This window comes from Festucalex cinctus, chromosome 5, assembly GCF_051991245.1.
Source record: "Festucalex cinctus isolate MCC-2025b chromosome 5, RoL_Fcin_1.0, whole genome shotgun sequence".
Classification (NCBI taxonomy): Eukaryota; Metazoa; Chordata; class Actinopteri; order Syngnathiformes; family Syngnathidae; genus Festucalex; species Festucalex cinctus.
Genome location: NC_135415.1, coordinates 19,309,965 through 19,322,369, shown reverse-complemented (window position 1 = coordinate 19,322,369; position 12,405 = coordinate 19,309,965). Strand labels below are relative to the sequence as shown.

The following is a 12,405-nucleotide window of genomic DNA, read 5'->3' as shown; positions in this document are numbered from 1 at the left end:
TGTCGATTGAAAATGACATCACGAGAGCTCAGGTAACCAATCACAGCTCAGCTTATGAATGTCACATGACCATACCTAGAAAACAGTTGAGCTGTGATTGGTTACCTGAGCCCTTGCGATGTCATTTTTAGTCGACAGCAAGTTGCAAAATGATGTGTTATAATGAAATTATCAAATTATTTATAGACAAAATATGAACTTTCTATTGCTATAATGGGCTAAATAAGTGAAGTATATCTTTAAAGTTGCGTCCAACATGTTTCCCGATAGAGGGCAGCAGTGAGTTTTAAAAACAACTATTTTATGGCGCATTCACTGACCACATCCATTATTGGAATTAACGTAGTTTTATTGAAACTTTGAGTACGCATTGTTCATCCAGCAACTTAGTCGATAAATTGTGTAATATCAACTGACCTTAGGCTCTTTTGATGAGAAAGTTGCACTCTTGTGTGATACACTCGCTCCAAGCCCCGTTGATGGGAATTGGAAGCCGTAATCTACGAAGAGAATTGAACGCAACGCGGATCCCTCGAGTCAACGACTACCGGCCTCAAAGGTTCGACTGACAAGCAGAAGCGGAGAGTGGAGTCTTTTGGCCTGCATCTTCAACTCATCCCGTACATTATAACATATCGGTGGGCCATGAAGGCGACTACGGGTCTTTTGCTTTTACTGGTCCTCTCCACGTCCGTGCTGTCGGCGGCCCAAGCGGCCAGGAGCCGCGCCAGCAGCCAGAACAGCTTCCGACGGGCTGCCAACGGCATTTACCAGACGCTGAGCAACGTGTTCGGGGAGGAGAACATCCGAGGCCTCTACAAGGTGAACGTGCGGGACGGGCCCCGATGTAAAGATTCATTTTTGTGTGTGTGTAATGCTGAACTGGCTAACGAGGAAATATAGCTCACTCTGGGGAGGGGGAGCTGTCTCGAGGAGGATGCCATTTTGAAACCCGATTTTCACCCCCAAAACATATCGCGAAACAAAAACATAATTCACAAAAGCGTCTATTAGGCTTCGTGAACCACTGCGCTAGCCTATTTATTAAATATTACAATGAAATGCAATTTATGTAATATTCCAATGAAATGTCGCTAAATTAATTGGTGACGTCACACGCTGAACAAGCGCACCGAGCATTTGATGTTACTTCCGGTGCGAATTTTTCTTGTCACTCACACACACACACACAAAAAAACACTAATTTAAGGGTGGTTTAAAATGTTTACATGTGTGTTAAGAAGCAATAGTGGTATTGCGTGGTTCGACTCGCCGAATTTCTTTATGAATAAAACACAATGGGGAATTGTGGTGATGACGTCAGGTTAGAGGGGAGAACTGATGTCCCTTGTCTCATAACACATGCTAATTTTAATACGGTTCCTATGTCCATTCACTTGTTATACAAATGGGCATAATGTAATTAACACTTGTTGGGTCAACTGATTTGTTGGTATACCAGTCTGCTTAATAAAAATGGATAGACAAGTCAACACAAAAGTCACTATTTTAACATGTATTGCAACACTTTAGGTTTTATCTCCCAGGATTCGGCAGATAGTTGTTGTTGGGTTCTGCAGAAAATGTCCTGAATGCTACATCGGTCAGGATTCAACATGGCATTAAGGTTTCATCTGCCAGGATGATTTGCCACATTATTCTGTATTGAAAAAAAGTATTTGTCAAAAAGATGTTTTTGTGCTAATTCCTCTTTTATTTTTCCAGTTCTTCTCCAAAGCAACAGAGCGTTTTGCTCATGGCGTGGACTCCTTCCTCGACACCATCTGGAAAATCTGGACCGATCTTCTTGATGTGATGGGCATTGACTGTGAGTTTTAAATGAAGCTTTATTATTTGGTCAAATATAAATGCTTTTGTACAGACACAGACTTCTCTACTTAACATTTTAAAAGCCTCTCAGTAGTGAAGTAAAACACCATCCGTCGCTATTATGTGAGGAGAAATAGTTTCAAACTTCACAAAAATGCAGGTGCTCATCTGAACTTGGTGCCTTCCTCCCATGTGCAGCATCCAACTTGAACCACTACTTCAGCCCGACGTCTCTGAGCAGCAATCCGGCCCGCGCCCTGCCTCTCTTGGCCGGCGTCCTGGCAGCCCTGTGGTTCCTGTCGGTGTTCCTGGGCGGCGTCTTCTACGTGCTGCACATTGTGTTCGGCCGCTTCTTCTGGCTGGCGCGTGTGATTCTGCTGGCCCTGGCGTGCCTGTACGTGCTGCAGAAGTTCGAGGGCGACCCCGAGCGCGCAGTGTTGCCGCTGTGCGGCATCATGGCGCTGTACTTCATGACGGGCCCTGTGGGTGTGTACTGGCGACGCGGCACCGGATCGCTGGAGGAGAAGATCGACCACCTGGACACTCAGGTCCGCCTGCTCAACATCCGGCTAGGTCGGATTATCGACGGTCTGGAGCATGTGGACGAGTAGAAGCAGCAGCAGGATCGGTATTGAAACGTCCAACCGGAATTTGACCCACTTGAGTTCATATTGTCCTCGAGCATTTCAAGCTTTTGTTTGCATGATGCCCACTCCCTTTTTATATTTATTACCGTGGTACCGCAAAGGTCGAAACCTTTTTATGGAGTGTACAGGCCAGATAGAAAGTCACATTTGAACGTAGAAGTCTTGGTGATTGGTTCTCACATCAGCCTTGCTGATGATTCATATTTTAGTATTGAATCACAACTCGCAAGTCCGAGGTGTCCAATAAACACGGCGGATGATTCAGCTGATTTTGGTTCATTGACTGACTTGGTCAAATTGGTAAACTGACAAGTTAGTGGCAATGCTGCAGAACTCAGATGTTTCAGTTCACTGACTCACAAAATGATTGCGAACTTGGGCGACTCGGTTGTACCAGTTCGCTCACTTGATTGGGAAAAATCGCCGCCAACTCGGGTGATTTGTTTGCATTGGTTCACTGACTCAAGTTAGTAGTAAGCAACAACTGACTAGTAGATATACACTGGAGTGTGAATGTAGCTTGAAGAGTACAGTAACAGAGATCCCAATGACGACTGGCGAGCCATCATCTCTTAACTAGCTTGTCACTGAAAGACTATTGACAAAAGTACTTCCTGTACTGTACACTAACTTCAGACATTATTTTCTTCTCACCTTGTCATAAAACACAAAAATTGAAGGTGATCCTTTGATACTGACTGAAGTGAGGACTAGTTAGGAGCGCTAACATCGCATATTATAATCTCCTATAAATGTATAAGCCATTTAAGGCAGCCTTTCCCCTGCAATTTCCAAGTTAGACCTTGGAGGTACCACTGTATTTTATTCCACAATATTTTTTTTTTCAAGATGTTAATTCGATGAGTGTGTACACAGGGGCCAACATGTACATTTGATTTCATGTAAAAATTACCTGTTGTCTATCCACACTATCAAAAGTACCGTAGTACTCATTCTCTCCCTAAACACCACCAAACAGGAAGTAAAAAAAAAAAAAAAAAAGATGTCCGTTAATGAATACTTTAGTCCACACTGTGTGTATGCATATGTACATGACGCCATCATTACAGGAATGTCTCTCATCATGGATACACAATACTATTCTCAGGGACTAATTGGACAAAACATTTGAAATATATGAACTTTTGTTTTCTGCTGTGGTCAAATAGTCCTGTTACTCCTTAATCCTGTTTATTTTTTTTTTTTATTATTATTAATATTATTAATGTTTTAAATGAACTGTTACGTTTGTTTCCCCTGGCCCAATCCTAACAACGGCCAGTTTGTGAATTCTCGTGTCGCGCAATCTGGGCTCTTGGAGATACCATTTTGTATATAATTGCAATGCCACACCAAGGCCAAAGAATCAAGTTATAACATAAAAGCATATTGTGATAAAGGAAGAACTGCACATGTCATAAAATGGCTTTAAATGATCAAAACTGAGCTGTTTGCAACCCTATTGTCTCAATTATTAGTAATGGCTCATGCATTCTATTACCACAGAGAAAGCTGTTTCTTGCACTACTGTGAGTCAATATTACATGTAAATTTTTACTTAAGTGATATAAAGGAAGAAATGTTAAATGTTTTATTCCAGGGTTAGGGGCCAATTTTTATACGGCTCTCTGAGGGTCATGCTAAATTTAGGAAATATGAGCCACATTTTTATTATGCAGTTTTGAGTGTATTTTTTTCTTCTTTCCCGAAGAACTGCATGGACGATGGCATCAAATTCCATCATGTGACCCACTGGCTGTTGGGTTCTCATCTGTTTTGGTGATATGTGTATGAAAGTAAGCTTAATTTAGTTGCAAATGACTGATGGCTAATGTACGACTAGCAGCATGTTTTTTGATGAGGATGGATTACAAGTTGAGAAGTTTTTTTGGACTCACTGATCATTATTTGAGTCGTGCTACACTGAAAAAAAAGGGTCTATGCATTTGTGAGACTTTACACTGAAAGGAATATAAGTACATGCACTTCAATTTTGCAACTACTGCATTCACATTCAAATGTTATTCCCTATTTGAAAATGTCAATACTACATTTATTTAATGAATAATCAGTATCCTCGCTGTTCCTGTTATTCCATATACAGCCTTTTTCTGTTACGTGCCAACTTGAATTGTCTTTTTTTAATTCAAATTTCTAGCCATTTTTTTTTTCCATTTCATCTTATTGTATATGTAGAATAGGCCATGTGGAAAGTTCAGAACTGTGATTTTGTGTGTATGTGTTTGTGAGTTTATATGGAGACATGTCGATGGGTAGTAAGTAATTGAATCTTCAGTTTTTTGTGGGTGTCTGTGTTCAAATGAATGAATTCCATATTTAAATGAATTAAAAACTGAAACAGGAAGTGTGTCCCGTGTTCTTTTAAGATGACCATGGTGGGGACATTGTGGTCTTTGTACTACTGTTGACAATTGTTGTGGTATATGATAAGCCAGGATGCCTCAAAACACAGTAGGGAGTGCATGCAGGCACTTACAGGTTATAAATGCTACAAATACACATTTGCATTTGCTGTCAATCAAACAGTATGGCGGCATGTTAACGGCAACTTTATTTTCCATTTGCAATCATTTGTATTCCACTCAATATTAGTTTATTTGTAATATTTTTTCCTAAACCTCACTAGTTATTGCATAGTTAGTATTGCAGCTTTATTTTAAAAATATGTTCATCTTAAAAATTGCTCACATGGAAGATATTCAAAGCAAACCTACATGTCTACCAAAATACTCTTATTTGGCTTCAGTGTGATGACAAGTGCAGCATCATTTAAAAAATATTCCACATTTTCAACAATCAGGCCTACCAAACTGGTCCATCGGTAGTGTAGCAGTTCACACGGCCCGATTCAAGGTCAGTGTCTCCATTTCCAATTGTCCTGTGCTGAGCAGGCTCCAATTCCGGGATGAGCGCTATTCAAAATGGCTGAAGGGTGAATAAATAAAAAATACTGGAACACATCAGTTTCTGCGACATAGGTTGACTTCCAGGTTGTTGAATTTGGAAAATGAATGCGCCCATTGCAAACTACTGCCAGGTGATTCTATGACTGTTACACAAAGGTTAAAGTAAAGGTCAATATCTCTATAAATAAATAACACTGAAATGAAGTAAAAGTACTCACTATTTGAGAAATCTGATTGTATCTCCAAATTTAATATTACAGTATATTTTAATCACTCCCAAAGGGAATTATTTTTTTTCTTGTGCATTTTAATTTTAATCCCCAAAACACAAATGTTATTTGTACATTATATATAATTGGTATATTCTATTCTAATCCCCCCCAAACAAGTGTTTACTTTGTATACTTTATTTTTAATCCCCAAAACAAATTTGCAAAGAAATTGTTTATATATTTATATTTTTATTCGTGTTTGATTTTTAATGTTTAATGTTGATTTTTGTGTTTGATTTTTAATCCCAAAGACACAAATATATTTTTAATGCCAAACAACACATTTTCTATGTGTACTGTATTTTGTTTTCAATATCAAGATTTTTTTTCTTTGCATTTTAGGCCAAAAAACAAAAATTTTCTTTATCAATTTGTTTTGTAATACTACAAAAAAATACAAATGTTTTGTATTTTTGTTTATTTTTAAACCTTTCAAAAAATTTATTTCTGCTTGTTTTATTTTACATCCTATAAAATAAAATGTTTTTTTTTTTTAAATAAAATGAATAAAAAAACAAAAAAAAAAGACTACATTTGGAGATGCTTTTTTTTTTTTTTTTTCGAATGGCAACGAATGCTAATGCTAACATAATTATGTTAAAACTTTTTTCAATTTAATAAATAATAAAATTAAGACTATTGTTGGACTTGTATCCATAATCCTATGTTTATTTATCAACTTCCAATTCCTGTTCTATGGTTATCTTTACACTTGCTCTTTTTTCCTTCACTCATACCCTTCTGTGGTGACATCACCAAAAATAAATAAATAAATAAATAATAAAAAAATAAAAAAAATTAAAAAAAACTTAAACAGAGTTAAATCCTTTTGATGTTCGCTGACCTGAAGTGCCGCAAGACTTTGCTGGCATGACGTGTGATGATGGTTCGAGGCACATTTATCCGTAAAGCGGTACCTTTTAGAATCGGGCCAGCACTCTAACGTCTGTGTCGTTGGCTGCTCCTGAAGCGGCCCCTGGTGTCTGGAGGAGCTGGACGTGGTGAATTCCACTGTTGAAGCTGGCACAGAGCACATTGGACGTGTCGCTGGGCGCCAAAGATACCAGAGGACCGGCGCCATCCAGCGACAATGTGGCTAAACACACTAGAGAAAAGCGAGAGACGTGAGGGAGACGTCAAACATATCCTGCAGGCCGAAAGGCTATCAGAAGCACCCACTTACGTTTACAAAAAATACATTTCAATATTTGTTCCATTGAAATAAATCCCCACAAAAGGCCCATGTACCAGATGCACAGCCCGCCACTAGCCTTACGGGTGTCATACCTGCTGAGTTCTGATCCCACACTTTGACGGAGCTGTCATGCGAAGATGTGGCTACCAGAGCAGCGCCCCCCGGTGGTGCAGGCAGGAAGACGCAGCATGCGGTGGTCTGCAAGTGGCCCCTGTACTCCACCACCTTGCAGCCCGGCTGACGCAGATCCCACAACTGACCACACAGACAACATCTGAGACTATTACTAATCAATTCTCTGAAAATGTGGAGTTTAAAAGTGTTTTAGTACCAAATTAACCCATCTATAAATACTTTTTTTCTCATAATAGTACAACTTTTTTTTTAATATCACGACAAAATAGTTGAAATTTTTTTTTTTTTTTAAATGAAAAGAGATAAATAAACATTGTACAAGAAATATAACAGGATTATGAGATAAAAGTCCAACAATAGTATTAATTTTTTAAGAACAAACTTTTAACATACTTATGTTAGCATGAGCATTTGTTGCCAAAAGCAAGCATCTCTAAATGTAGCCTTTTTTTTTAAATTCATTTTATTTATTCATTCATTTTATGACAAAAAAGAAAAAACAAAACCTTTTATTTTTGTAGGATGAAAAATAAAATAAACAGAAAGGCCTTTTTTGAAATGTTTAAAAATAAATAAAATACAAAATAATTGCATTTTTGTAGCATTACAAAATAAATTAATGAAAGATTTTTTTTGGTTTATATCACAACAAAATAGTTGATGCCTGTAACATCAAATTTATGTCTGCAAATGATGACTTAATTTCTCATTACTTTTATTTTCTTGTATTTTATTTTAGTAAAAATTACATTACTCTTGTAATTTTATTATTGTATTCTCATAATTTCATCTTTAATCTAGAATAATTACATTTCAAGCTCTTTTTTTTTCTTAAAATTAAAATCTACATAAGGAATATTTCATCTTTAGTCTCGTAGTATTAAAAATATATCTTTCATGATTTTTTTGTATTATTCTTGTAAAAATTTAATTTTAATCTTATTGCACAATTTCAGACTCATCATATTACCCCTTTATTCTTGTAAAATTACAACTAATATTTAAATTAAATTCCACAACCCTTGTAAGAAGTAAGTGGTTAAGAAAATGGGTGGATGGATGGATTTTAATTAAATTTTATATTACAAAATTTTCCCTTGTAAAATTACAACTTTATTGATTAAATATTTTGACTTGAATCCCATAGTATTATCACCAAAAATACACATCTTATTTTTATATTTCAAGATTTAAAATAAAAATAAATTTGTAATACTCCCAGAACTACAATTTTAATCTGAATTTAATCTAGAAATGTAATTATGAATATTTAGCTGAATGCTTTTCATGGCATTTAGAAGTGAATGAATGAGTCAGCCATCTTGTTTTGGTCCAAAGCAAACCAAAATCAAAAAGAAGAACGTGGCATGCTCTCACTGTCGCCTCACAGCCTTGGCCTCCGAAACCGTTGCTGCTGGACACCAGGTAATTTCCATTGTCAGAAACGTCACAGTGAGTCTGGATGTATTGCTTGGCCGGAAACGTGTTGGTCACCTGCCATGTGCGGCTGTCCCACACTCTGTATGCACACACAAGAGACATTTATGTAATAGCAAAAAGCATGTAAAGAAGCCCCTTGGCGGGCATCATAAGTAAAATGTCATTAGATGCCTATCAAGTACTTTCTTATAACGTTTTTCTCTGATAATATTACATATTTATTGTAAAAAGATTTTGTTGTTGTTGCTGTGATGCTTTTATAATATATGATGCATGGCTGTGTGCTTATTCTGGCGCGACAGTAATAAGAGCGAGAGAAAGTGTTGCACTTTTGCTGGTATGTGGCCTATGCAAGTATGTCGTAATCAAACTAAATCTAAAATCCACAGTGGCTGCTTTGAATAGTTGCAGTGGCGAAACCTGTCTGTACCGTATGGTTTTGTCCTCCGACGTCTGGACGACCGAGGAGCTGCCTGGCACCCAGCACACGTGAGTCACCTGCGCAGTCGTCAGTTGGGGAGCTTAAAGGTATCGCATGGCCTCCATGGACCGAGCATAATAAACTCCTTGTTCTCACCAGGTTTCTGGAAATGTTATGCCTCTTCTCGCATTTTGCAGATTCAATGTCCCACAGGCACATGCAGTTGTCGCGGGAGCCAGTGCACAGTTTCCTCCCGTCTACAGAAACATAATGGCATTGGCAAGCGTGTCAGTTTTGTTTCATATGAAAACAATCAGCAGGTCTAATACAAAGCATCCATCACGTCTTAGATTAAATTAGATGTAATGTTTGCATCACTTTGATGTATTTGATCCATATTTACTTCAAAAGATGGCTCCGTAGATGTAATACATGTTATCCCCTCAGGAGGCAAAGCCGACACAAAAGCAAGTCACCCCGTACTCTTCCTTTACTACGTGACCAGGCGGGGTTCCCATGACTACAGGGAATGCGCAAACAGTGTTTACTTTTTTCTTGTTTTTCTTTTTAATACTTCTTAAATACAGCAGGCTGAAAAGAACCTCAATGTGTTTATTGAGACTGAATGCACTTTTTTATGTTCATCCATCTTTGTTATATTATTTGAAATGGCCAGATGTGAGGTAAATTGACATGGCTTCTTTTTTTTAGGCTGAAAATAGTCTGTTTGCTTGCCAATGTCGATGATGTCTTAAATAATATTATTAATACATATTTTTATTGCACATCAACTTTTGTTTCAAAGGCAAATTGATAAAAAATAAAGATACCTGTCAAAATTTCTGCACGTTTTGTAGTTTCATTACTCCTTTTAAATCGTTATTTATATTAGCATTTTTTAAGTAAAGTAATTTAAAGTAGTTATATCATTATTGAATAACTAGTAATTAGTTACTTTTTTCAGAGAAGTAACTATAACTATACTTTTCAAAAGTAACTTGAACACCACTGGCTGTAATATAGATAAAATGAAGTTGTTGTTTTTTTTGCATGTTACAACAATTGCATGTTGCAACAATTATTGTATAATCCATTTAGAATATGTATATACTTGGAAAAGATTGCATTGCATACCGAATAAGAAACTGTTTCTTCTTGTTGCTTCTGTTTTGTAATACAAATATTGACACGGTAATATGTCATCCCAGTATTGCGATACTGTCAATATCGTGGGGAAAACATTACAGATTTTTTGAATATGTAAAAAGTAAATGACTAAATGACTTTTTCTCTTAGACAGATACTGATATGAATTGTTTTCTTGTAACGTGTATTTTTCAGACACTTGCTGTATCGTGATACAATTGATAGAGGATAAAACATGGCACTGAGATTATTTTGAATACCTTAAAATGAGTTCTCCTTTCATATATAATACAGAAAAAGATGTATATATGTGTGTGTTTGTAAGTCCATGTAAGACAATGAATACCAGGGCTGACTGCAAGCCCGTTGACGACTAACTGGTGCCCACAAAATTCCTGAATGGGCTCGTCCCCTTGGTTCAAGTCCCACATTAGGACAGTCTTGTCCCGTGAGGCGCTGAAGATCCATGTGCTGCCCGGATAACACACCACCTGAATTAAAAATACAAGATAGGGAGGATGTTTTTGTGCGTGTGTGAGAGAATTTTAAACAAATGTTTCCGGCCGACCAATGCACAATATTGACGTTACCTTGGTAACCTCTCTGTTATGACCCTGGAAGGATTGACACATGCGGCCTTGTTTCCAGTCATAGACTACCACCGCCTGAATAGCACACCAACATGTTTTATAAGCCACTGAAATAAAATTTGAATTCAAACTAAAATGTCTTTCATCATGATCTACCTGATCAGCCCCTCCAGAAACGCACAGATCTGCGCTGAGGTTAGTGACGGTGCTGACGGACCCTCGATGTGCCTGTTCATACTGAAGCACCTGACTGTCTAATAAGCCGTCTGCCGTTTCACCCTCTGAGGCCCTGGACATGGAAGAGGAAATGTGTGATTTGAGAATATAGCAAATGGGTCTCAATGTGACGTGGAAAAAGCCTTTGGAGCATCACACATAAGTGAAGGTATCACTAGAGATGAATTATGTATAGAGAAAGCAAATCTCACCTGTACAGCTCAGACCTCTTGCGAAACTTGCTTTGCAGCTTGCCCATTTCTGACTCTCGGAACCTGCAACAACATTGTCAAGCAATTTGTTTTTTCTTTTTTTCTTTTTTTGTTGAGGCTAGCTGTGTGAATGTAACTGTAGAACAGATAACGCTTACTGGATTACAATATAAATTACAATTATAAACAATTACATAGACAATCAATTTGTAAATTGAACAAATACAGTCAAGTAAGGCAACCATCAAAATCCACACAGATGGACAATTTAGAGTCTTCAATGAACCAAACTTGCATGTTTTCAGAACATGGGAGGAAGCTGGAGTATCTGGAGAAAATCAACAAAATAACTTTGAGATAACTACTTACCGCATTTTTTTTTTTTTTGGAAATTGCAACAACATTGTCTACTTTTTAGGAAATGAAGAGGAAGATGAAGAGGGAGTTTTATTTAAATGTAAGGGCTTGATTTTGACTATTAATTGGTGAGGTTACAACACGCGCCAGACGCGCACACACACAGCGCACGTTAGCTTCTTAAGCAATTAAATCCTATTACCGTCGCATGGTGGAATTAGAAAACACCGGCCACCTACCAACTGCTATGATGATGCTAACATTTACAAAAAAAAAAAAAAAAGGAAGGAAAAAAAGTTAGAATAGTTGTGTGGTGTAATGAGGCGAAAAAGTAGCGGAACGTGTGGTGATTTTGTGTACCTGCAAGTCCAGCCAGGAGTCTTCCCGATGCGACCGCTAGCCGCCTAGCATGCTAACTAATCTTTAACCCTCACGTTCGGCGCTCTGACGGCGTTAACACTCGGTCGAGCACCGCCGAACGGTTCCCCGCAGGCTGACGTGACATTTTAAAAACTCCGCGTTGGTGCGACTGCGAGGGAGGGATAGCTTTTGACGAGTGCGCTTCCCTGGAGACCGAGGAGGAGAGAGCGAGTCCGCGACGCTTTCTCCGTAGCTAGGCAAGCATGAGGGGGGTCACGTGACTGAGAGCCGGTCGTCAAGGCAACAGCTCCGCCTCTAAAATGAGATTTAACATTATTTGTATGCTGTACAGGAGTCAAATTAGTTTTTCATAATAATGTTTTACCCCTTTTGAATTTTTTGTTCGTTTGTTTTCCATTGTCTCTGGGGGTACACAGTGGTTGAGTTAAAAACAATTTAAATAAATAAATAAATAAATAAATAAATAAATAAGCAAATAAGCAGATGATGGCAGGCAAGGAAAATCGAGAGTGCAGGGGCTGATATAAATGACATGTTAGAACATCACTGACCTGTAGCTGGGCACATCTCTTTGGGGAACTTGTTGGTCGTTCTTCATTACAGACTCACAGGTTGATACAACTCCCGTAGCTGCAA

At 38.0% G+C, this 12,405-nt stretch overlaps 2 protein-coding genes across 3 annotated transcripts; one reads left to right on the top strand and one right to left on the bottom strand.

Moving 5' to 3' along the window:
• The first annotated feature begins 363 nt into the window (after positions 1 to 363).
• bri3bp (bri3 binding protein) lies at positions 364 to 4,064 on the top strand. The gene is made up of 3 exons (XM_077522213.1): positions 364 to 822; positions 1,726 to 1,828; positions 2,029 to 4,064. Exons 1-3 carry the CDS (start codon positions 646 to 648, stop codon positions 2,439 to 2,441), a joined length of 693 nt encoding a protein of 230 aa, XP_077378339.1. The 5' UTR covers positions 364 to 645; the 3' UTR covers positions 2,442 to 4,064.
• A 587-nt stretch (positions 4,065 to 4,651) lies between these two features.
• Positions 4,652 to 12,024, bottom strand: wdr31 (WD repeat domain 31). 2 transcript variants are annotated; one of them, XM_077522211.1, is made up of 11 exons: positions 11,749 to 12,024; positions 11,032 to 11,094; positions 10,760 to 10,892; positions 10,604 to 10,678; positions 10,360 to 10,504; positions 9,024 to 9,124; positions 8,877 to 8,944; positions 8,384 to 8,525; positions 6,964 to 7,126; positions 6,594 to 6,781; positions 4,652 to 5,423 (listed from the first exon to the last, which is right to left on the bottom strand). In XM_077522211.1, exons 2-10 carry the CDS (start codon positions 11,076 to 11,078, stop codon positions 6,597 to 6,599), a joined length of 1,059 nt encoding a protein of 352 aa, XP_077378337.1. In that variant the 5' UTR covers positions 11,079 to 11,094; positions 11,749 to 12,024; the 3' UTR covers positions 4,652 to 5,423; positions 6,594 to 6,596. The 2 variants fall into 2 exon arrangements, with proteins under 2 accessions (XP_077378337.1, XP_077378336.1); XM_077522210.1 differs by having other exon boundaries at positions 4,652 to 6,781.
• Positions 12,025 to 12,405: the final 381 nt, after the last annotated feature.